Below are 22,182 nucleotides of genomic sequence, written 5' to 3'. Positions count from 1 at the left end.
AATCTCCTCCCCGGAGGGGGGGCCCGCCGCCTTGCCTCTCTTGCTCCTCCGGGGGGCTGCCCTCCCCTCGCTCCCCTGGAAGGGACGGCAGCCAGAGGGGGCCACGGGAAGAAAGAGGCTCCGAGGCCGCCCGCCCGCCCTTTGCCGCTTGGCCTGTCCCCAGGCGTCCCCCGGAGGCGCCCAGGCACTCGGAGGGGGAGCGGGCAGGAGGCCCACCGGCGCGGCATGTGGTACTTCTACTGCCACCAGGGTCGGTTGCTCACACTGGCTCCGGTGCTCCAGTACCTGCTTCCCCCCTCTATGTTACCCTTCTCCCCCCATTGGCTTGGGTTGTGGGGAAGAAAGTGCATGAGGCAGGGTAGGGCGGGGCCCTTGCCGCGCCACACAGGGTCCTCCGCTCCCCGTCCGACCGCCCTGGGCCTTCAGCCCCGGTTCCTCTTGGGACCCTGGCCTTGCCGCGCTGTCCTCCGAGCAAGGCAGCACAGCCGGACGCAAAGGGCGGGGACAGCGGCGAGGAGCTCCCCGTCGCCTCCCTCGGGAGCACCGCGCCGGCAGTCGCGAGAGGGCTTCCTCCCATCCATCCGAGGCCTTGGGGGGCGGAGGAGAGGAGGAACGCCGAGCCCTGCACTCCCCGCTTGAGCAGCCCTCAGGCCCCGGCCTCTGGGCGGGAGTGCACTGCCGTTTTTTTTTACCAATTTTTACATCCGGGTCTCACGCGGGAGAGGGGCGGGGCTGATGACGAGGGGGGCTCGTTCTCCAATCAGCTGCAGGAAAGGGCAGTGACGACGGCGATGACGCGAAAGAGGGGCGGGGCTTATGACGGGGGAGGGACTCGTCCTCCAGTCATCCGCAGGGAAGGGGAGTGGCGACGGCGATGACGTAGAGGAAGGGGCGGGGCTAGCAGAGCAATGCGCCGCTTAGGCTTTGTTCAGAGTCAGTCAGCGAACACGCCTCCTCTTGCTCCCCCGGAGTCCCAAGTTCAAAGGCATAGAGCCGGAGCCTTGCGCTACTGCTCTGTGTAATTAAGACCCATTGGGACTAATGTTATAGGTAGCCTGAAGCCATTTTGTGCCCAGCCATAGGCAGCCTGACGCTTAGGTCGCAGGACTACACTTCCCAGCAGGCCTTGGGCTCCAAGGAGCATGCGCAGTACCCATCTCCCGGGGCCTCTTCGTTCAGTCTTCTCCATGCAGCAGCAGCAGGCGGGAGAGAGGAGCCATGGCCAGTGAGTGAGAGGTTGCTTTCTTTGGCGGGGATGGAGTCACTCTCTCAGCCTCAGAAGGAAGGAGGCCCTGGCAGAAGCAAAGCAGCCTCCCCCGTTCCTTCACAAAACCTGCAGAAATAGGAATCCGGTTTGGCGCTACTTTAGCTGCCAAGGCTCAGTGAAACGGGGATCCTGGGGTCCGTCCTTCCGTGGGAAATCTAACCTTCTCTGGCAGAGAGCCCTGGTGCCCCAAAAACTACAGATCCCAGAGTCCCACAGCATTGACTCATGGTGCTTAAAGTGGTACGAAACCGGATTGTTTCTCCAGTGTGGACACAGGCTATATGAGTAGGAAATGCCCAGCTTTAGAGGGTCCCCCTCCCTTTGTTTTGGGTGTTTTCTTGGAAAGTCCTGTGACTTTGCTTTATGCTCCTTTTATGCTCACCCAAAGTACTCCCCTTGGAAGCACCCTTAGATGGTTTAAACCTCTCCTGGTTAAGTATGTGTGTGTGTGTGTAATGTTATATATATATACATATATATATATATGTATATTAATATACTATTTATTTATATCTCACCCTTCTCGCTGGGACTCAGGGCGGCTTACAGCATTAAAAAACACCGTACATTAAAAAAATACACCACACACATACACACACACACACACACACACATATATATATATATTAAAAGTCTGGCTGTTACCACTATCTTCCAACCCCCTTCCTGGAGGAATTCCTGTTTTGACTTTAAGCATCTTAGGCCACATCTTGGTTTTTGTAACAGTGTTTTTTCCCTAGCCCTTCTTAGAAGTCCTTCTCACAACGCATGTAATTCCACAGGAAGCATTCAGATCTCTCACAATCTGCCCACCCTCGTTGATATCTGAGCTCCATACTTACTGCAAACACTGTCACTGATCTTTCAAGAGCCACGTTATTGACAGTAAAGGTAACTTATCCAAGAGCTGGCTTTGCTCGATCAAAGTATCACACTGGAGCATACTGTCTGTAATCAACTATCAATTGGCCTCATGCATAACTTGAGGACAGGTTTTGGGTCCCATAATTATAGGTTTTAATAGACCCGTGAATACGTCAAGGGTAAAACTTAGGGGCATGTAAGAAAGATCTGAAGGATGAACCAAAGGAAAGCAATGCCAGAAAACTTACAAAATTTGAGCAGGCATTTTTGCTCATCCTAAAAGCTAGATGGATGAGAAAGCAGAGGGTGCCTAGGACAGATTATACTCTAGAATACCTGTTTTAGGTTGGTAATGGGATTGGATAAGGGAAAACAAGCTCAAACTGAAAGATGGAGGTACTTGCACTAGGGACACCCAATCTGGGAATGGAGTTATGTCAGGCAGTTCTGGATGGGTCACACTTCCCCTGAAGGATTCTGTCCACAGTCAGGGTGCTCAGACTGCATCTGCCAAGCCTGAGGCAGAATTCGGTTTGACAGCTCTAGACAAATATTATTATTATCCTTTATTTACACAGCGCTGTACATAAATATGGCATGTTTTTAGTAAAACGTATTCATTCATTTAATGTATATGTAACTCCTGTCCTGATATGGGTCCAAAACTGGGCTATTTATGCAAAAATACTATAACTTTGTGGCATCTTAAAAGACATCCATTTTTATTGACCTTTAAAAAATTGGAAAAGCAACAACTTTAATTTCTTTGAAAATTGCTTCTCTTCAGGAATCATTGTGAGACAAATTATAAGAGGGAGGATAACTATTACTGCCTTTGTAGATGACTCTTTCAAAACAGTGCCATTCCTCACCTTTAAAAGGAACCTGCAGTGGGGACAAGATCATTTGGGGCTTTCTCTTTTTACTGTAATTGGTAAATAATTTTTAAAATATATGTCTAATTTGAGGCCTTCTTGGTTTGAATGCAGACTTTAAAAAAGACCTGTCTAAAAAATATAAAATTAACCCATCTACACTCATATTTTATTAATCCCATTTCTTCCCTTAAGAAAAAATGAAAGCTGTTACTGAAGACCAACTGTATCTAGACTACATTCATCAGACTGGAGACTGTATCTTTCCTCTCCACACGTCTATATCCTTGTTCCTGTTGTCATACTGTGACTGCAAGTCATTCAGTGTTTTTCTAGTATCTCCGAATGAAACAGCCACAAATTCCCCGCTTGCAGACAAAGTACTAACAGAGGACCTAGATATTTGCTTCATCAAAAGAGGTCAACTTCCTTTGCTAGTCCAGAGCTGCTCTTTACCTGCTATTGTTGAGAAGGATGGAAGGTTTTGCCGAGCAGGACTTGCTGTGGTATTGAGGCAAATCGTACATAAGACATATGAGGCAGATCCATCTAAAGAAGATATTCTGGAACTTTTGGGATTTAAAAAGACCTGTCTGAAAGCTTGTGCTGAAGTGAGTTTATTTTTATATAGATTTAAAGTGATTTGTAATAAACATCAAATACATTAAATATTTTTCAATATATAATCGATTTCAAGCAAAATGATTATCTCATTATCTTTTACTACATGAAAGCAACATATCTTGGTCATCTTTCTTTAATGGATAAGAAGTTACCAAATGTCTAGGATGGATTAAATGGAAAGAAACCATATAAAACACTAAAGTATGAAATGTAATGCAAATAACATTGAATATTGATCTGAGATTGCACAGAACATTAATACAAAAGCTGGTAGAATTTTGATTATGCGTAACATAGTCTTGGGGAAGGTTATTGGTGTCAGTAAGATATGCTCAGTATGTTTGATAAGATTTTATCTTTACGACAAAACTAACACTCTGCACTTTGTGACTCTTTTTTTGGAATTTCTTTTTACATTTTCTTTGAGTATAGATATAAAATCAGTCCTTAACTTAGTGATTGTATTTATTTACAGGTTAGTGAGTGGACCAGACTTTGTGAAATCAGCATTCCTCTGGCAGTTGAAAACTTTTTGCAGGTCTCTCCTGATCGGCGTCAGAGTATTCCAGAGGAGATACTGCAGTTAGAAAAGAAGTTGGGAGAACCTGTCAGAGTGCATAATGATGACAAAATTCGAAGGCAGAAAGTTCAACAGCAAAAGACCTTTGTCAAGGAATCAAATAATGATATTTCTTCACAAGAGGAAAATGTAATAGACGTTTGGGAACCCTGTGGTGCAGATCTGGAACTGAGAGTAGCTCTCTCTAAATTAACTCTGCAGAATATACAAGGTGCTACCTCCAGGGAGCCTTCTCACATTAGGAAGATGAAAACATCAGAACTCCCACAGTTGGAACATGTTTTTGCAGAAGGACTTTATTTCACTTTGGCTGATGTCGTTCTCTTTCCATGCATCTATCATTTTTTTGTAAGAATTATGATATTTAAAATATATGGTCAAGATAATCTCGTAGTTGGTGGGATGTTCCCAATTCTTTTTCACCTTTAAATGGATGTACTCACCTTAATTACTCTCTTTGTATGTTTACCTGTGAGTAAAAAAGAACAAAATGACAATGTCTCACAGAAGTAAAGCATAGTACCATAACACCCAAAATCCACAAAACAGCTGTGCCTTTATCAGGACAACCAGAATGCACTAAAGACATGTTGCAAACTTTGTAGGGGCCTATGTTAGGAGCCAATAGAGTTTTTTCATAATTTGGGATTTTGTGCAGCATCTTCTTTGTTGTCTTTGTCATTCTGGGACATCAGCCTTCCACCAAAGCTGCACTCCTGGGCACCTATGGCCTCAAAATAATACTTCATCAAGGGCTTTGGTTGCAAGGGGAAAATTCTAGCCTCTGATATGCATTCCCATTGCCTTCTCTCTGCAGCTAGAGACCTCTTTCACAGGTAGCAACTTCCACTGGTTAACCTGTTTGTCTCCAGAGTCAATACATAGTAGTGCACAACAACCATAGAGCTGCATATTTTGCAAACCTATGACTACTATCTTTCAAAATAGCCTTCTTGGTCAGTTTGCTGTGTTGGGTGGGAGAAATTTTGCACTTAGACATAATCCCTATACTTGATCTTTCACAGGGATAAGGTGTTACTTAGGATGATACTACCTTTCTTTCTAAAGTGGTGTCTTACTTCCACATCATTGTGGATCTCCTGTCTTTCTTCCCAAAATACATCTCTGAAGGACACTAATCTCAGAAGGGCAGTGCTGGCCATGGTACATCAATATTCTTCCTGTGGGTATTAATTGGTTTTGTACCCATGCGTGTGTGATGCAAAAACCACAAAGAAGAAAAGCATGTTGCTTACCTGTAACTGGTTTTTCAAGTGGTCATCTGTGCACTCACACAACCCCCCTAACACCTCTATGTCATTTCTCTAATAGTCTGGCTGGGTCTCTCTACTGTGGCAGACCTGGGACTGAAGGAGATAGCAGGCACCAGCATAGAATGTGCACCAGGTAGGGGTGTGATTTCCCCCCAGAAGATGCTATCTACTCTCTAAAAGGTTCTGACAGTTCCTGTGCAGGTTATGTGTTCACCAAACATGCCGGTAGCAGGGGGTGAGATCAGCTCATATGGGGAAATACAGTATTTCACACCATCTGGATCTGAGCCACATTGGACTCTATAGGTCATAGCCAGCACTTTGAATTATTTTTTGGGAACTTGCCCCCTTGTTAGTTCATAGATGTTGGCATCATCTTTGGAAGTCATACTGTTGTTCTGAAGCTTGGGTGTATATTCTAGGTTTTGGATGATATGGGAAGAGATTTGTGGCTTTCCCTAATTTTTTCTCGGCACTAAAATTTTCATTATTGTTAATGGACCTTGGCCTTACCTTGGTGATTTCTAAGAATGGAAGCTGCACTATGGGGTTTTTGAAACAAACTAAAGATAAATTTTGAAGGATAAACCACTTTCAATCTTTCATGAAGGAGAGAAAACAGGGTATAAATTATAAGAAAGAAAATGAATTATTTGAATCTTTTTAGGAAACAAAAAAAAAGTTAGTTTCTTTCATACTTGCAGTTGTAGAAATTAAGTTGGGGGATTGATTTTATACTGGCTTCTTTAAATCAAATACCACAAATTATTCAGTATGTGAGAATGTTATGTCAAGAAACCTTTTGATATTAGGGTGCTTCCACTAGGAAGGAAATACAGGAGGAAAAAGCAGTTGTGGTTATTTCAACCTTTTTGTGCCTAAAAATGATTTATAAAGTATAGTTTTGAAGTAGATTTTTTTTGTATTCTCCCAAAGGATTTCAGCAAGAACAACCATCTTAGCATCTCACAGTTGCCTTTGATATCCGCTTGGTACCAGAGAGTTCAGGAAGTACCTGGAATAAAACGAGCTGCTGCCAAATGGAATATGCAAATGTGCCAGTATGTGGGGGCATCCTCTTTATCAGATGAACATCTACAGAATATCAGCACAGCCTCTGATAAGTCAGAAGAGGAGCTTGAAGATGCTCATTTTATAGGTGGACCGAGGCCAACCATGACAAAGTTAATGGTAGGATAAATGCATTTCTTACCTTTTTTTTTTTGGATTATGTAGATTTGAAGAATGTGTCAATGTAATTTTTTAAAACCAAATCTGTGGATATTTCAGTCACTTTATACAGGAAAAGTTCTCTCACTTTCAACAGGAAACAATGTTTTGAATGAAATCTAATTCTGAGAGAGGGAAATAATATTTATTGAATTATTATTTAAACTTGTATCTATTCTTTCTTCAAGTGTGAGACACAAGGCAGTTCACAATTTGAGTTAAAAAGTGCACTTAAAACAATGTGCACTTAAAACAATGAAAAGCGTGAAAAGTTTTTTTAAAATTATATAAGCAGTTTTATTAAAAACATTAATTTTAAACAGTTTTTAAAAGGCAGTTAAAACGTAATAATTGTTAAAATACAAATACAAGACACCCCATTTGAAAGACCTGCTGCAGCAGTTAACATCCAAATGCCAAAGTAAACAGAGGTCTTCATCCTTCATCTGCTGGCAGAAAAAGAGCAGAGAGCGGCCAACCTAGCTTGCCATGGCAGGGACATTCATACTCAGAGATCAGCTAATGGGATGGATCTTTGTCATGACCTCCGCAAACATGCCTGCAATGGTAGTGGGACTGAGATAGGGCACTTTCCCAAGGGTTGTAAACTCAGACAGGCTCTTATTGGGAAATACTGTACCACGTTTCAGGTAGTTTTGCCCCAAGCCATATAGGGTTTTATAGATCACTGACATTTTGAATTGCACCAGGAATTAATTCATTAATTAATATATTTTATTCCAAGTAATCAACACTTTTCACTAACATTAGCATAGTAGCTATTACAGTACCCTACATAGTTGGCTATATTCTCAATATTTTGTAGGCATGGCCAGTGCTAGAAAGCACAGGTGCTTGCCTAAATATGTGGAGTGAATTCATAATTTGATCAGGATTTGATTATGGGACTTCTGACTTGCTGTCACTCAGTGAGCTATGCTAGCCCTTAAGAGCTAGTTCACCTGAAATCTGTATAGTCTCAGTAATAATCCATTTCTGATCATCTGGTAATTTTGGCTTGTATAAGAGATGTTTATTGATAAACACAGAAACTGAGACCAAGAATCTTGTTGCAAGATAATTTTGTAGTTCGCCAATGTCCTGTATAACTGTCCATGACATTGGGACATCCTTACTTAGTTCAAAAACTATACAGCAGTCAATGGTTTGCAGTATACAAATAATTAATCTTTAGATGTTGTCAACTGATACAAGAATTGGTCTCTCTCTCTCTCTTTCTCTCTCATTAAATTACAGGAAAATGGCATTGAAGCAAAGTTTTCCCCTCATCCTTGTGCCAGTTGGGTCTTAGACTGGGATAACCTACCAGCTGCTGTTAATCCAGGAAAAGGTAGAGATTTACTCTGTGTCTTCCTGTTTGTTGGAATCATGCTTACATCTTTTCTGCTACCAAAGGATAATTTGACAATTACTGTTACAGTTGTTTCATAATTGTTTTTAAATGCTTTAGGTATAACAGACATAACTATTAGCAATGAAACCTCTAGTAAGTTGTTCAATATGTACTGATTCCAGATCTCTGGGATAAAATGGAATAGTTTTGCTGCTGTGCCCTGTATCTGTTTGATACTGCTGAAAATGGAAAATGTTGTGCTATCTGGACTTCAGTCATGATTCAATCTGCCTTGACAGAAAAAAAGCTTGTTATTTTGATTTGGTGCTCTTATGCCTCCTAGAGTTTCTGGTTTAGATGTGGGGTCCCCCTTCCTTTCCTCCCTCCCTCCTCATCATAGATGAAAATGCTATACTAAAAATAACTTGCAATTTTCAGCATTTCTTTTCCATAAATTGATTGTTTTTGTGGTGCTTTCTTGGTAATGTTAGTATTGTATTCATATATTAATATGTTCCATTAGATTAGTCACTGTTTATTTCCATTAAAATAGGAATGGGGCTTACAGGAATGTGTCACAGTTGATAAAGAATTTGTCATGCAAGTTTGTTAGAAAACAGTTTCAAGAAGAAGGAATTTTCAGTTTTGAGAGTGCGAGAGAGACTGACTTTGACAGGAGATAAATGAATTGTCAAATATCTTAAGAGCTGTTAGGCCAGACTGACGTAGCTATTTATTATTAAAGAAAACAGTTGAGATAATGAGAAGTTCTAAATCCATCTCTTTTGCACCTATATCTTCTCTGCTGAAACAGGTGTGCCCAGCCTTTGAATGCTTGAGAGCACACTTGGAATATTGAACATGCATTGTGGTCACAGCACACCGCATTAAAAGGGGCTTGCCTATTCAAAAATGGCTAGCATGGTGGATGTGGTCAGTCACAGAACACCATTTTTTCTCAGAAGACAAACTGGTTTCTGGGTAAATTACTTGCTTTTTCTCAAAGAAACAAACACAGGCAAACACCCACCCACAGTTCCAAAAGATGTGAAGTCAAAGACTTTCACGGTCAGTGTCTATAGTTTTCTGTAGGTTTTCTGGACTATGTGGCTATGTTCTGGAAGAATGTATACCTGATGTTTCACCTGCATCTGTGGCTGGCATCAGTAATAAATTCTTTTAGAACATGGACACATAGCCCAGAAAATCCACAGAAAAATATAGTTTTAAAAAAACCAAGCACACCATAAGAAACTAAAATAGACAAGTTTTGTCTGTAACTGAGTATGCTTCAAAAACAAAGCACTTAAGGCAGCCACTCAGCACTTTTCTGAATGTCTGTGGGGCTCCCATGGAGTTCCGGTCAGTGCAGAGCTCAGATAGTCACAACTAGTCGCAAGAGAGCAAAGGTCTAGGAAAACCAGGTCATTCAGCAGGGGATGAGTAATAGGGAGGTGTGACAGTCATGTTCTGAGAATAGGCCATTGCCAAAGGCCAAGTCACTATTTGACAACAAAGATTGAAGAGGTTCAACAGTCTGGGTCATTCATGGAAGTCAGAGATCCCCAAAAGAGAAACACAAAAGAATCTGTAACTAGGAATTCTGATCCCAGCTTTGGTGAGGGGACTGCAGTGCCTATAAAGCTGAAGGCTCCTACAACAGCCAAGCTTTTCCCTGTTATCAGACAAAAGGTTCTTTAATGTGTTCCTCCTTGTGGAGTGCTCGATTATCCACATGCTGTGTCTAAGAAGGCAGATTTGGGCTAGCCACTTTTGCTTATGCCTCTTTCGGTGGTTGTTACTCATCCTGGTGTGACCCTGACCTGTCTTGATGAGCAGAGAAGTCCTGGCTGACTTTCAGCTATCTCATTGGATGACTTCTGGGTCTCTTTCATGCTCACGGAATAAGGCTTGTTCCTCATCTGAGGGAAGATGTGCTATTGGCACACAAAATATGTACTTGCATCATTTGCTAAATTGTAGGCTAAATGGACAGTACAGGTGTACTACCATTTATTTTAAGACCTCAGCAGGACACAATGCAGTCATCATTCAGATCACTGTCCAGTAGGAATGCTTTATTAGCTGGCTATATTTCTTAGGTCTCACTGCTGTCTGTTTCCAAAGCAGGAAGAGATTCTCAGTTGAAAGTATTCTGTGGCCTTAAATACGTAATGCAGGGTTTCTCAACCAGGTTCCCTTTAAAAACCTTGGGTTTACTAGGAATTTCACAAGTGAACATGACTGAACAAACAACCACCATTTTTTAAAAACAACAACCCTGTAGACATAATCAGTTTTATGCATGGGGGCTCAGATACCTAAAATTGTTTCAGGGGTCCAAGGTAAAAAAGTTTGATAAAGGTTGACTTAGCTTGCATCCGCACTGCAGAAAAAGTCAGTTTGACACCATTTAAACTGTCCTGGCTCAGTGCTACGGACTTATGGGAATTGTAGTTTGGTGATATATTCAGCCTTCTCTGTCAGAGAGCTCTGGAGCCGCAACAAACTACAGATCCCAGGCTTCCATAGCATGAAGCCATAGCAGTTAAAGTGGTGTCAAAGATGGATTATTTCTGCAGTGCAGATGCAGGCTTAATGTATAAATGTCGGGCTCATAGATCAACTGTCATGCTTATATGTTTGTTGCAAAGGAACACCAAGTTGTTCTTAATGCTTGTTTACTTCTGAAAAAAATCAATGAAGTCCTGAAAAGCATGAAACAAAGATGAATTGGGATACAGCTGAAATTTAAGAGTTTGAGGCCTGTAGTATGATAATGTGACCTGTTCCTAGACAGTGCACAAGGGTCATCACCTTATTGGGTATAATTCATTTCCAAGATCTGTTGTTTTTTTTAATGTGGGTGAGGAGAAAATCTAGCCATATCTAACATACTGTATTTGCCAGTTGTATTCTTACTGCAATAATAAAAGAATTCATGGGAGCTATCAAAATGCCATTTTAACTAATACTCAGTAATACATACTGAATTATGTTTCAGCGCTATATTTAGCACAGATTAAACAAAATAAGCACTTGAAGGATGAGATTTCAGAGGTTAGAAAGCAAAAGCTATTCTACTAAAAACTGATCTGTTACTAAGTTTTTTGTCAGTTAAAAATAATAGTATTGCAGCATTAGAGTTTCAGCTCAAATCCTTTTCTTATAAATGATAAACACTCCAAAAGTGGGCTCCAAGCAGTCATTTATCATACAGAATGGGAGGATTTAAAAAACAGATACTGTACTTGAAAGTCATTTACTCTTTCTAAGCTTGTCAGAATGTTTCGAGGCACTTTGAAGAATGTCATTTTATAGTTTTACTTACCTACCTTCTTAAGCTTTCCATGCTGCTTTTCCAGTTATTTTTCCACATCTGAGGCAATTCTTTGCATGCAAACCCACAAGAATAGCAGACCCAATCCAAGTGATGGCCAAGAGAATGAAGAAATAATACTGATTGTTTTTTTGTGTGCTGCATTTTGCATCAAAAATATTTGTACATTTTTAAATACTTGTGTTTCAAATTGGTTTCAGAATAATAGTGGTTGTGTGCCCATAACAGTAGATGGGAGTGGTTCTGTACATTCCCATTTTTTTATTCGGGACAAAACTATTTGCCTGGAATATTAGTCCTATTTTAAAAACATTCATTTTAGATTAAATAATACTGATATAGGTGAGTCATTGTGATGTATTGTTTTGAGCATAAGGCTAAGACTCTGGAGAATGGGCTTCAGTTTTCCACTCAGCCATGGAAAGCCACTGGATAACCTTGGGCAGGTTACACCCTCTCAGTCTCAGAAAACCCCGTGATAGAGTCGCTATAAGGCACACAATAGCACTAACATTCCTATACTGTACCACTTTATAGTGCTAAGCACTTTAAGTGGTTTACAATGTGTTTGCCAATTGCCCCCAACAAGCTGGGTACTCATTTTACCAACCTACAAAAGGATGGACGGCTGAGTCAGCCTGGAGTCCTGCAGGACTGAGCTCACAATGTTTTGGCTGCAGTACCGACATTTTAACACTGCACCATTAGGGTACCTTCAACAACAACAACAACAACAACAAGAAAATTATTCATAAAATGACAAATCTTCTGAAACAATGACTATGTAACTGTTCTACTTCAATGATCTGGTTTGGAAATAATTTTTAATTTATATTTATATTTGAAAATTCAAGTTCTATGCTGAATATTAGTTTATTATTCTCAGTGACCAGAAGAAGCTTATTTAAAAAAAAAGAAAAAAAGAGAGATAAGCATGTGGTCCATAAATAAAAACAGTTATCAGAGAAGGGTAATACATTTTGTTAGGACCACAAAATTTTTACTAAGGTAAAAGATAAGTGACATGAGCTTCTTCAAAATTCTTTATGAGATGATATAGAAAATAGGGGATGAAGAAGAAGCAAGAAGTTCAGAAATATAACTTGGTAGATTGATATCCACCTCCCCTGCATGTAGTGTGCAAGAGGCTTTGAGAAAGCATTGACAAGTGTACAGTTTTTCTATGGCTATACCAAAGCTCAGTGTTCAGTACATTTATAGTAGCAAGAATTCTATAAGAACTTAATGAAAGCATTAAGAGAATGCATCTGTCCCAAAAATAGGAATAACCAGTATACGTCAATTCTGTCAGAGATGGGGTAGTAGTGTATGTCTGAAAAGTCATCAGTGGTTTAAAAAGATAAAATAAACTAAAACTAAAAGTTTTGCTGCTACAGAAACAACTTTCATATTTTTCTCTGGCATCTTGTTTCCCTTTGATTTATGAATTTATGAATCATTGAGTTTATATCCAATCTAGAAATTTTGATCCAATTCCCACTCAGTCATGGAAACTCGTTGGGTGATCTTGGGCAAGTCACACTGTCTTTCAGCCTTAGATGAGGGCAAAAGCAAACCACCTGAGAACAAATGTTGCCAAGAGAATCCTACGATAGGTGCAGATTAGGGTCACTATAAATTGGAAACTACTTGTAGTCACAGAAAAAAAAACGTTCACTAGAGGGCAGTAAAAGTTATTTGTCTCACTGCTGGCTTATATGGTGGAAAATAATGTAGACTGAAGCAACTTCAAAACGAAATGCCACATACATCAGGCTCTTGTCATTCTTGGTAGCCTGTGATAGGTTTGCTCCTTAGAAGTATTTTACTAGATTTCATGTAAAACATTTCATTTGGGTTTCAAGTTAGCTGGGAAAGTCTTTAAAAATCTAATTCTTGCTCCATTCCTAAATTAAAGAAAAGAAATTGCATACAGTATAGGCATTAAAATCATAGTGGTGGGGTATTGGAGTGAAGTGCAGTTGTTGATTGTCTGCTGTTTCTAAAGTCCTGCTGCCTTAAACTGGCCAAGACAAAAGGTTGTGATGGTGCTTCTTCCTCTTTGGGATGTGCCTGTATTGTCTGCTCCTGTGCTGATTTTATATTTTTATTTGCATGCATGGTTGTTTTAATCAGTTTAAATATTTTAAGGAAGGTAGTTGTTTCTTATTTATTTTTTGTTTTTGTTTATAAAACAATTCATGTTTACATTTTGAGGAATAGGGATAACCTGACCCATTATTGTAATAGGATGATGAAGATATTTCTTCTGTTTCAGTGAATGGGATAACTTGCTTCCTCAGCCCAGTTTGTCTGTAGAAAATAACTTGAAATAATGAATTAGTTGTTTAGTATTGCATCCTGGTTCCAACTCGAAGCAGAAGTTTTTGATTTCATTTTATCCTTTTCTCCTCACTGTTACTACCTCTTTGAAATAGTTGCTACTCGCCTTTTAGTGCAGGAATGGGCAACTGTGGGAGGGCAGGGTGCTGCATTAACACCCCTATGGGAAACCTTGGACCCCATGCACCACCATGCTATAAAAGGTTTTTTAAATAATTGCTCACAAATAATACCTCCAAGCATCCTCTAAGAAATGTAGGGGGGCATATTTGCCACAAATTACACCCCACTGGGCCATTTTGGGCTCAGGAGATGCCTTTTTTTTTAATAAGAAGTGAACAAAAGTCACCTCCTGGTTTTCTCCTGTGCCTAAAATTGATCCTGGAAACCCAAAGATGTGATAAAAGTATTCCTTAGGTCTGGGGGGGGGGGCTTTAAAAAAGCTTCTGGGTGTGCAGGGGACACAAAATGGGCCTATGGGCTGCATCTGACTTGCAAGCTACATTTTGCCTACCCCCATTTCAGTGTTAACTGTGATTTCTGAACCTTATGAAGAGATCTTGTCTGTGATTAAAATTTTAGTGATTATTATTTTTTTGTTTGCAAATGCTTTTAACTATCTCATAGGCCTGCAGAATCGAGAGTCTTAAAACCTTTCTTTGAAAAAATGTGTGCTGGTTTTATAGAAGTTTAGAAGTGTTCTAAATCCAAAAATGAACTCAGATTTGCTCCTCCTCCTACAGTCCCCCCCTATTTGTTTTGACATTTCTATGATATAATATATGTCTGAATGAAATGATTCTGCAAAGTGCAGTCAGCCCTCCTTATCCATGGATTTTCTTTATCCACGGATTCAAGCATCCACAGCTTGAAAATATTTAATATATATATGAATTTCAATAGGCAAACCTTGATTTTGCCATTTTATATAAAGATACCATTTGATTCTGCCATTGTATATAATGGGACTTGCGCATCCATGTATTTTGGTATCCACAGGGAGTCGTGGAACCAAACCCCAGAGGATAACAAGGGCTCATTGTATTATCCTCCAAGGAGTAAGAAAGGGGTTGAATAGTCTTGCAAAACATTTTAATTCACTGATATGAAACACAAAAATCCTTTCACAAACACTAAAAGAAATCACACTGGAACATCAGTTTGCACTTAAAGCTGTGTAACAACTAAATTGATAAAAAAATATTGAACTGGTGAAAGAACTGTGTGTGGTATGACATTTTTATTGGGTTTTTCAAAAACATGTCAGCAGGGATTGCAGTTCTCAGATGTAATATTGAGAAAGAATGACTCATTTTCCCATGAAGAGAGATTATATGAGGATGCCTTGTCAGTTTCCCTTGAACCCATAGTACATTAATCACAACAGAAGACCTGATTTCCATTTTAACCCTCCTGAGTTAAAGATAGCTATAGCTGGTTACTTGATTTAAGGTGAACTGACATGTAAGAGTTTATGGTAATGAAAATACCTGAGGCATGAGAGCCAGGGTGGTGTAGCAGTCTGAGTATTAGACTATGGTTGCAGAAATCAGGGTTCATTCCCCACTGGGAACCCCACTGAATGATCATAGACAAGTCACACACTCTCAGTCCCCAGAAAACTCCACGGTAGGTTTGAAGGTACACAACAACTACATACTTGAGACTTAGAATTTAACTAATTGCTGTTATGTTTGGATTCTGCATGCCTTTTAATCTAAGGCTATAAGGATAAACATTCTCCAGCTGTTATTCAGTAGTCCAAAGATCTCACTGCATTTGCTATTCATGTACATGTGTACTTTATAGATAACTGCTTTTGACATGTTTTTGGAAAAATGGAATTGTTGGCTGGATGCTATTTTTCTTTGTGTTTTGCAAAGTAAAGCCCCCCAAAATAAGTGATGAGAAACAAATAATCAGTCTACATATATTAGTCAAGGCATTAAGCACCTAGTTGTAATAAAAACACTGAGTGTTAACTCCAACTATCAATAAATGCCAATAAGAAAAAGCCCTGTTAAATCATAGGCAGAATAAAAAGCTGGTCAGGTGCATTTAAGCTTTGCAGTCACCAGATGGCAGATAATCATAACAGTAACCAGTGAAAGTCTTACGTGATTGGATGAATTGTGGCCTTTTACAAAAGTAGTTGTGTCCTTTTACAGAAGGCAACCCCTTTTCTCACTGTATGAGAAAATCTTTGTTGATAGTTAACAAGCACCAGTAAAACCCATCTCTGATTGGATGGGTATATACTGGAAAAATATATAAAAGCAGGAGCATTTGAGCAGCAAAGTATCAGGTTTTGTTCTTAGCAAAACTGGTCCAGCCTCCTTACCACTGTTGCAAAAGGCAATAAGTGATAACTGTGAACTACTATTGCATGAGAAAATAGCTGACAACCAGCTGTTTTTTCTTTTATTTATTTTTAATCATATGTTAAAAATCCAATTTTAAAATTTTGATGAACTCCCAGATGACACTCAACTCTATTATCTCTTTCCACAAGCCAAGGAAGCTTTCTTGGTTCTAAACTTGTGCCTGCCATTAATATTGGACTGGGTGAGGGGAGAACAAGCTGAAACATAATCCAGACAAGATAGAAGTGCTCCTGGTTAGTCAAAAGTCAGACCAGGAAGTAGAGATTCAGCCTGTGCTAGATGGTATTGCATTCTCCCTGAGGTCGCATTTCCGCAGCCTAGTTATACTTCTGGATTCAGCTCTGAGCCTGAAGCTTGGGTTTCAGCAGTGGCTAGGAATGCAGTTACACATTAAAGCTTGTGTGCCAGCTGTGCCTGTTCCTTGAGACATCAGATTTATGGTGACACATGCCACAGTTGCATCCCAGATGGATTACTGTAACATGTTCTACATGAGACTGCCTTTGAAGAATGTTCGGAAGCTTCAAATGTCCAAAGACCTGCAGCCAGATCGCAAGCTTGGGTTGACTACAGTGCACAGTAACTTCCTTCATAGCAACAACTGCACTGGCATTTAATGAAGATAAAAGAATCCCTTCGTAGCCAATTAAAGTCTTTATGATTGATGCTGACTGAGTGACACATTTCTGTGAAATTCAGGGATGTTTTTGGTCTTAAATAATATATAGAAGAGCAGAGACAAAGGAAATCTCACTTGCCAGAATTGCTTATTGTTTCCAGTTGGCTTTGTAATAGTTTTAGATATCCATATTAAGGACTGCAGATGAATCTTGTAAATTGGATCCAATCTTATATTTAACAGGGTCAGACTTTTATCTTGTTTCTTCCTTCAACTTCCTTCAAGTGAAGTTCTAAATGTTTATGGATTTAGAATTTATATTGGCAAATTGTGCATAAGCAGTATTACAAAAACACCAAATGAATCTTAAGTATTTCATTATGTGCAGTTCTTAATCTGTTCAAAATGGCTTTCTGATACGTAAAAAAGTTTTCATTGTTCTAATTAAAGGTCAGACTACTGTACATATGCAGCATTTTAGTGGTGATGGCTTTAATTATTCCATAGTTAAAGTGTTCTTGACCAGATGATTTGGAACAGCTTCTGAAGAGTTATTTTTTAGTATACACCATACATCAAATTTCTGGTTTCTTTCAAGAGCTACATTTCAAAACTATTTAGGAGCTAAACGAAACATGGAATTGAAACGATCCCTTTAAAACAGATTTTTAAAAATATGGTCAGAATAATTTCCCTGAATTCCAAGAGGAAGGATCTAAGCAGATAAAAGAAGTGGATATTTCTTATGTCTCTGTTTTGTCTTTCCAGTCTTCCTCTAGATCAGTGGTTCACATACTCTGGCCTTCCAGGTGTTTTGGACTTCAACTCCCAGAATCCCAGACTATTGTCCAAGATGCTTGAGGTTTCTGGAAACTGAATTCCAAAACATCTGGAGGACCAGAGTTTGGAAATCACTGCTCTAGATTTAGTGCTCTTTTATTATTGTTCATACAGCATTCAAAACGGTTACAGTGATCCAGAAAGCCCCTTTATACACATAGACTTGGGCATGCAAAATGTCATTACGTTCCTACACCATAAATATACCTGGAGTAAAATATGCCTTCTTGTAACATTAGTTTCTAAGTAAGTTACATATAGTAAGTTACCATATATATGGATATCACTGATGGCCAATATAGAAATGAAATAGACTATATAACTGAAAGCAAAAGATGGAGAAACTCCATTCTTTCTACAAGAACAAAGCCAGGATCAGACTGTCGCATAGACCATGCACTACTAATAGCAAAAGTAGAGTAAAGCTAAAGAAAAACAGTAACCCAGCCATCATACCAAAATATAACCTGGAAAACATCAATGAAGAATTTAAAGACAAAGTGAAGAATAGATTTGCATATTAAACCTAATGGACCAGGAGCCAGAAGAATTCAGGACTGAAGCCAGGGACATTGTTAGAGAGGAAAGCAGAAAGACAAATCCTGTAGCCAAAAAGGAAAAGCCTCAATGGATGACAGACGAAACCCTACAAGCAGTCAAGAACAGAAAAGAAGCAAAAAAGAATGGTGACAGAAATAGGACCAGAACCCTAAATGCAAATGTACACCAACTTGTGTGTAGGGATAAGAACTGTTGTACAGTACTATAATAATCAGAGCAATGAAACAGAAACTAACAACAAAAAAAACAACAAAAGATCTCTTCAACAAGATCTGAGAAATCAAGGAAAATTTTAAGCCAAGAATGGGTAAGTTATATGACCAATAAGAAATAAAAAGACAATGGAAACAATACATGGAAGAAATATATAAAAGGGATGAATTGATGACAGATTCAAAGAACCATATGAGGATGAACTTAAAATTTTTGACGTGAGAGCTGCACTCAGGGCACTTGAGAGAAATAAATCAACAGGAACTGATGGTGTACTAGTAGAGCTGCCCCAAGCTACAAGACAGAATCTACTTTAGTTTTAACTGAGATATATCAACAAATTTGGAAAACAAAACAATGGCCTACCAACTAGAAATGCTCAGTATTTTGTGTGAATTCGCAGATGACCACTCGAAGAAACACAGTTACAGGTGAGCAACCTGTCCTTCTAATCCCCAAGAAAGGAGACACCAGAAACTGCAGTAATTACAAAACCATTGCATTAATTTCTCATGCAAGCAAAGTTATGCTTAACATTCTCCAACAAAGTCACTTACCATATGTGGACCCAAGTGAGTTCAGGAAAGTAAGATGCATTGAGGATCATAGGGCAAACATACACTGGATAATGTAACATATTAAGGAGTTTAAAAAAAAAAGACCAGCCTGTGTTTTATAGACTATAGTAAAGCATTTGATTGTATAGATCATGAGAAACTAAGGATTGCTCTTAAAGAAATGGGTGTGCCACAATATCTGATAGTTCTGTTGCGGAATCTTTAAGGACAGGAGGTTACTGTTAGGACACAATATAGAGAAACTTAATGGTTTCCAGTTGGAAAGGGGGTCAGGCAAGGTTGCATTCTATCATTCTATCTATTTAATTTGTTTTATGAAAACATTATACAAGTAATAGGGTTGTACTTGGAGGAAGGATGTGTGAAAATTGGAGGAAGGAAAGCCAACAATCTAAGATATGCAGATGATACCATAATACTAGCAGAAAATATCAGAGGTATAGAAAGATTATTGAAGAAGGTTAGGGCAGAAAGTGCAAAGGCAGGTTCATAGCTGAAGATCAAGAAAACAAAACAAATTATGACCGCAGATGAACTACATAATTTTAAAGTAGATGAGGAAGAGATTGAAATAGTCCCAAGATTTTTCATGCTTGGGTTCAATCATCTATCAGAGTGGAGAGTGCAGTCAAGACACCAGAAGAAGACTAGGATATGGAAGGGCACCTAGCAAGGAACTAGACAAGATCTTGAAGCGTAAAGATATATCATTAAATCTATGCCATCATATTTCCCATTTCTACGTATAGTTGTGAAACCTGGGCAGTGAATAAAACTAATGGGGGGGGGGGGACTCATCTGAGATGAAGTGCTGTAGAAGGGTTTTGAGAATACTGTGGACTGCTAAAAAAGACCAATGGATGGGTCCTAGAACAGATCAGGCCCAAACACTCCCTGGAAGCAAAATGAATAAACTTAAGTTATCATATTTTGGCCATATCATGAGAAGCAAAGACTCACCAGAAAAGACTATAATGCTTGGCAAAGTGGAGGGCAATAGAAAAAGAGGAAGGCCACATTTCAGATGGATAGACATAATCAGAGAAGCCATGGTCATGACTCTACAGGAGTAGAACAGGATGGTTGGAGGCCTCTCATACATAGGGTCATCATGGGTTGAGGTCGACCTGAAAGCAGTTAACAAGAACAACAAGCTACATGCAAAGAAAGAGTTAATGCTTAGGTATATTTTGGTGTATTGCCAAATGATTAATCTCTCAGATTTGACCGAAGTTGATGTTAGAGTATGTGCATATATAGACAAAGACCATCCAGAGCAAAGTTTTTAAAGCCTGTAGCAACAGATGATGACATGACTTTGATATGAGACAGAGTTTCACGGCTCAGCACCTGAGATAACCAAAACAAAGAGCTTACTGTAAACCTGCCATCCCTCACTGGCAGGGGAATTTTCTAGATAGGAAATGATAGAAAAGGAAAGTGAAGCCTTTTGGCCTTCTGTTATTACACAACACTTTTATTTAAAAGACTATAGAGACCTAACATGATAACTGCTGTTTTTCCTGTTTTTAAAAAAATCTATTTTGGGATGAAATGTCTCCTGAACTTATGTGTGTGTGTGTTTAAAGAAAAGAAAAGGCATAGGATATGTTAATCCTAAAGTAGCTTTTCATAACAATTTGCCTAGAAAAAATAATCCAATTGGTGTGTGAGATCTTCACCACATCATTACTTTTGATCATGACATGTTGAGACTGCTTGATATTAAAACTCACAGTGCCTTATAATGTATTTCTTAATATATTTGGTAGAGATCAGTTGGAGAATTTATTGAAAGCAAATACATGCAGCCCCTCCCTGAACCCTGGTGGCACAGTGGTTAAAATGCCTGTACTGCAGCCACTCACTCACAAACCACAAGGTTGTGAGTTTACTACCAGCCAGGGGCTCAGGGTTGGCTTAGCCTGGCATCCTTCTGAGGTCGCTAAAATGAGTACCCAGCTTGTTGGGGGCAATTGTATTACACATTGTAAACCACTTAGGGAGTGCTTAAGTGCACTGGTAAGTGGTATAGAAATGTATTCGCCTTTGCTATTGCTCCCTTCCTTGTTCCACCATCTCTGATGGTACTGAGACATTTACTGATGGTACTGAGAGGAACATACTCTGGAGATTGAATGATCATGCACAATGATATAGAAGGAGGTGCTTCTTCTGTTGTTTGGGCCCCAAGACACTTATGGCATAAACTTTTTACATTTTTGAAGTATTTAGCTATTTATTAAGTAGATTTATATCCCTCTTTTTGACTGGAATCCTCAAACTTACACTATTTGTAAAATACAGTGAAAATATGAAGACTCAAACAATCACACCCACTGCATAGAGAGTTGAACCATTCATGATGTTCCTCCCCACAAGGCTCTTTTTGTTAAGTGTCCTGAGAGAAACAAGACTCAGCTGAAGTAGAAAGAGATGGTGGCAGATAGCCTAGAAATGCCAGGGAGATGTGGTGGTGCTTCAGGAAGGGAGTAAAAGAGGGGAAATGAAAAGAGCATATCAGTCTGTGTTAGTGTCCTGATCTTAACAGTGTTTAGGATATGAGGAATTAACATTCTTCTTTATATTGTTCACTTTCTCAGAGAAGCTGAAAGACCCTTCTACTTGGGGCCTATACGCATGGGCAAAAAGGCCCATGTTCCCCCCTGGCCTTGTGTTCTCCTGTAACCTTGAGCTGGGATCTGCTAGTCTGGATGTTGATCTGGTAGTTCTGGACCTATCCTGCCCAGAGGAGACTTAACCTGAGGCAAAAAGGCCTGGTGCTTGCTTCTGTGGTGACAGCTGGCACACTGCATGGCCCTGCGTGCCCCCCCTTACTTTCTTCCACTGTTGCGTCTTCTCAGAAGCCCCTATCATGGCCTGTGATGTTGTATGGGGGGAACCTGGCTACTTGGGTGTAGCCAGGTGCCCCATTTCTGCCCTTAAGGGGCTTGAGAAGATGCAAGGATGGAGGCAGGTAAGGGGCACACAGCTGCTCCATTGTGTATAAATACATGATCATCGCTTCATTGGTCCGAAGACTGACCTGTGTCAGAACCAGAGGCAGAATAGCATGGGCTTGGCTTGTGCTATCCTGCCTGTCTGCTTAGGCCCTTGGTTTTCTGAAGGTGTTTTATCTTGCCTTGTCCCAAAGTCAAGCCTCCTTAACATCAGCTGCAGACATTAAGGAGGCTTTATGCCTTCAGATAATTTCTGGCCCACTTGCATGGCCCCTT

General features: G+C 39.8%; 1 protein-coding gene across 5 annotated transcripts in view; it reads left to right on the top strand.

Annotated features, from left to right (window-relative positions):
• The first annotated feature begins 891 nt into the window (after window positions 1–891).
• The window catches only part of GSTCD (glutathione S-transferase C-terminal domain containing), a 65,379-nt gene continuing 44,088 nt past the window's right edge, over window positions 892–22,182 (top strand). For 2 of the 5 annotated variants that reach the window (XR_006104103.1, XM_042468772.1), the window contains exons 1-5: window positions 892–1,225; window positions 3,202–3,617; window positions 4,106–4,558; window positions 6,421–6,675; window positions 7,972–8,065. Coding sequence is in view for 4 of the 5 variants with exons in the window: in XM_042468772.1 (XP_042324706.1) it covers window positions 1,219–1,225; window positions 3,202–3,617; window positions 4,106–4,558; window positions 6,421–6,675; window positions 7,972–8,065 (1,225 nt within the window). In the remaining variant the exon portion in view is untranslated. Of the gene's footprint in view, window positions 1,226–2,049; window positions 2,159–3,201; window positions 3,618–4,105; window positions 4,559–6,420; window positions 6,676–7,971; window positions 8,066–22,182 lie in introns of those variants that run through there. The other 3 variants (XM_042468770.1, XM_042468771.1, XM_042468773.1) reach the window with 3 other exon arrangements.

The sequence above is a fragment of the Sceloporus undulatus genome, chromosome 5, assembly GCF_019175285.1.
Source record: "Sceloporus undulatus isolate JIND9_A2432 ecotype Alabama chromosome 5, SceUnd_v1.1, whole genome shotgun sequence".
NCBI lineage: Eukaryota > Metazoa > Chordata > Lepidosauria > Squamata > Phrynosomatidae > Sceloporus > Sceloporus undulatus.
The sequence above is the reverse complement of the archived record's forward strand: the minus strand, read 5'-3'. Positions and strand labels throughout refer to the sequence as shown.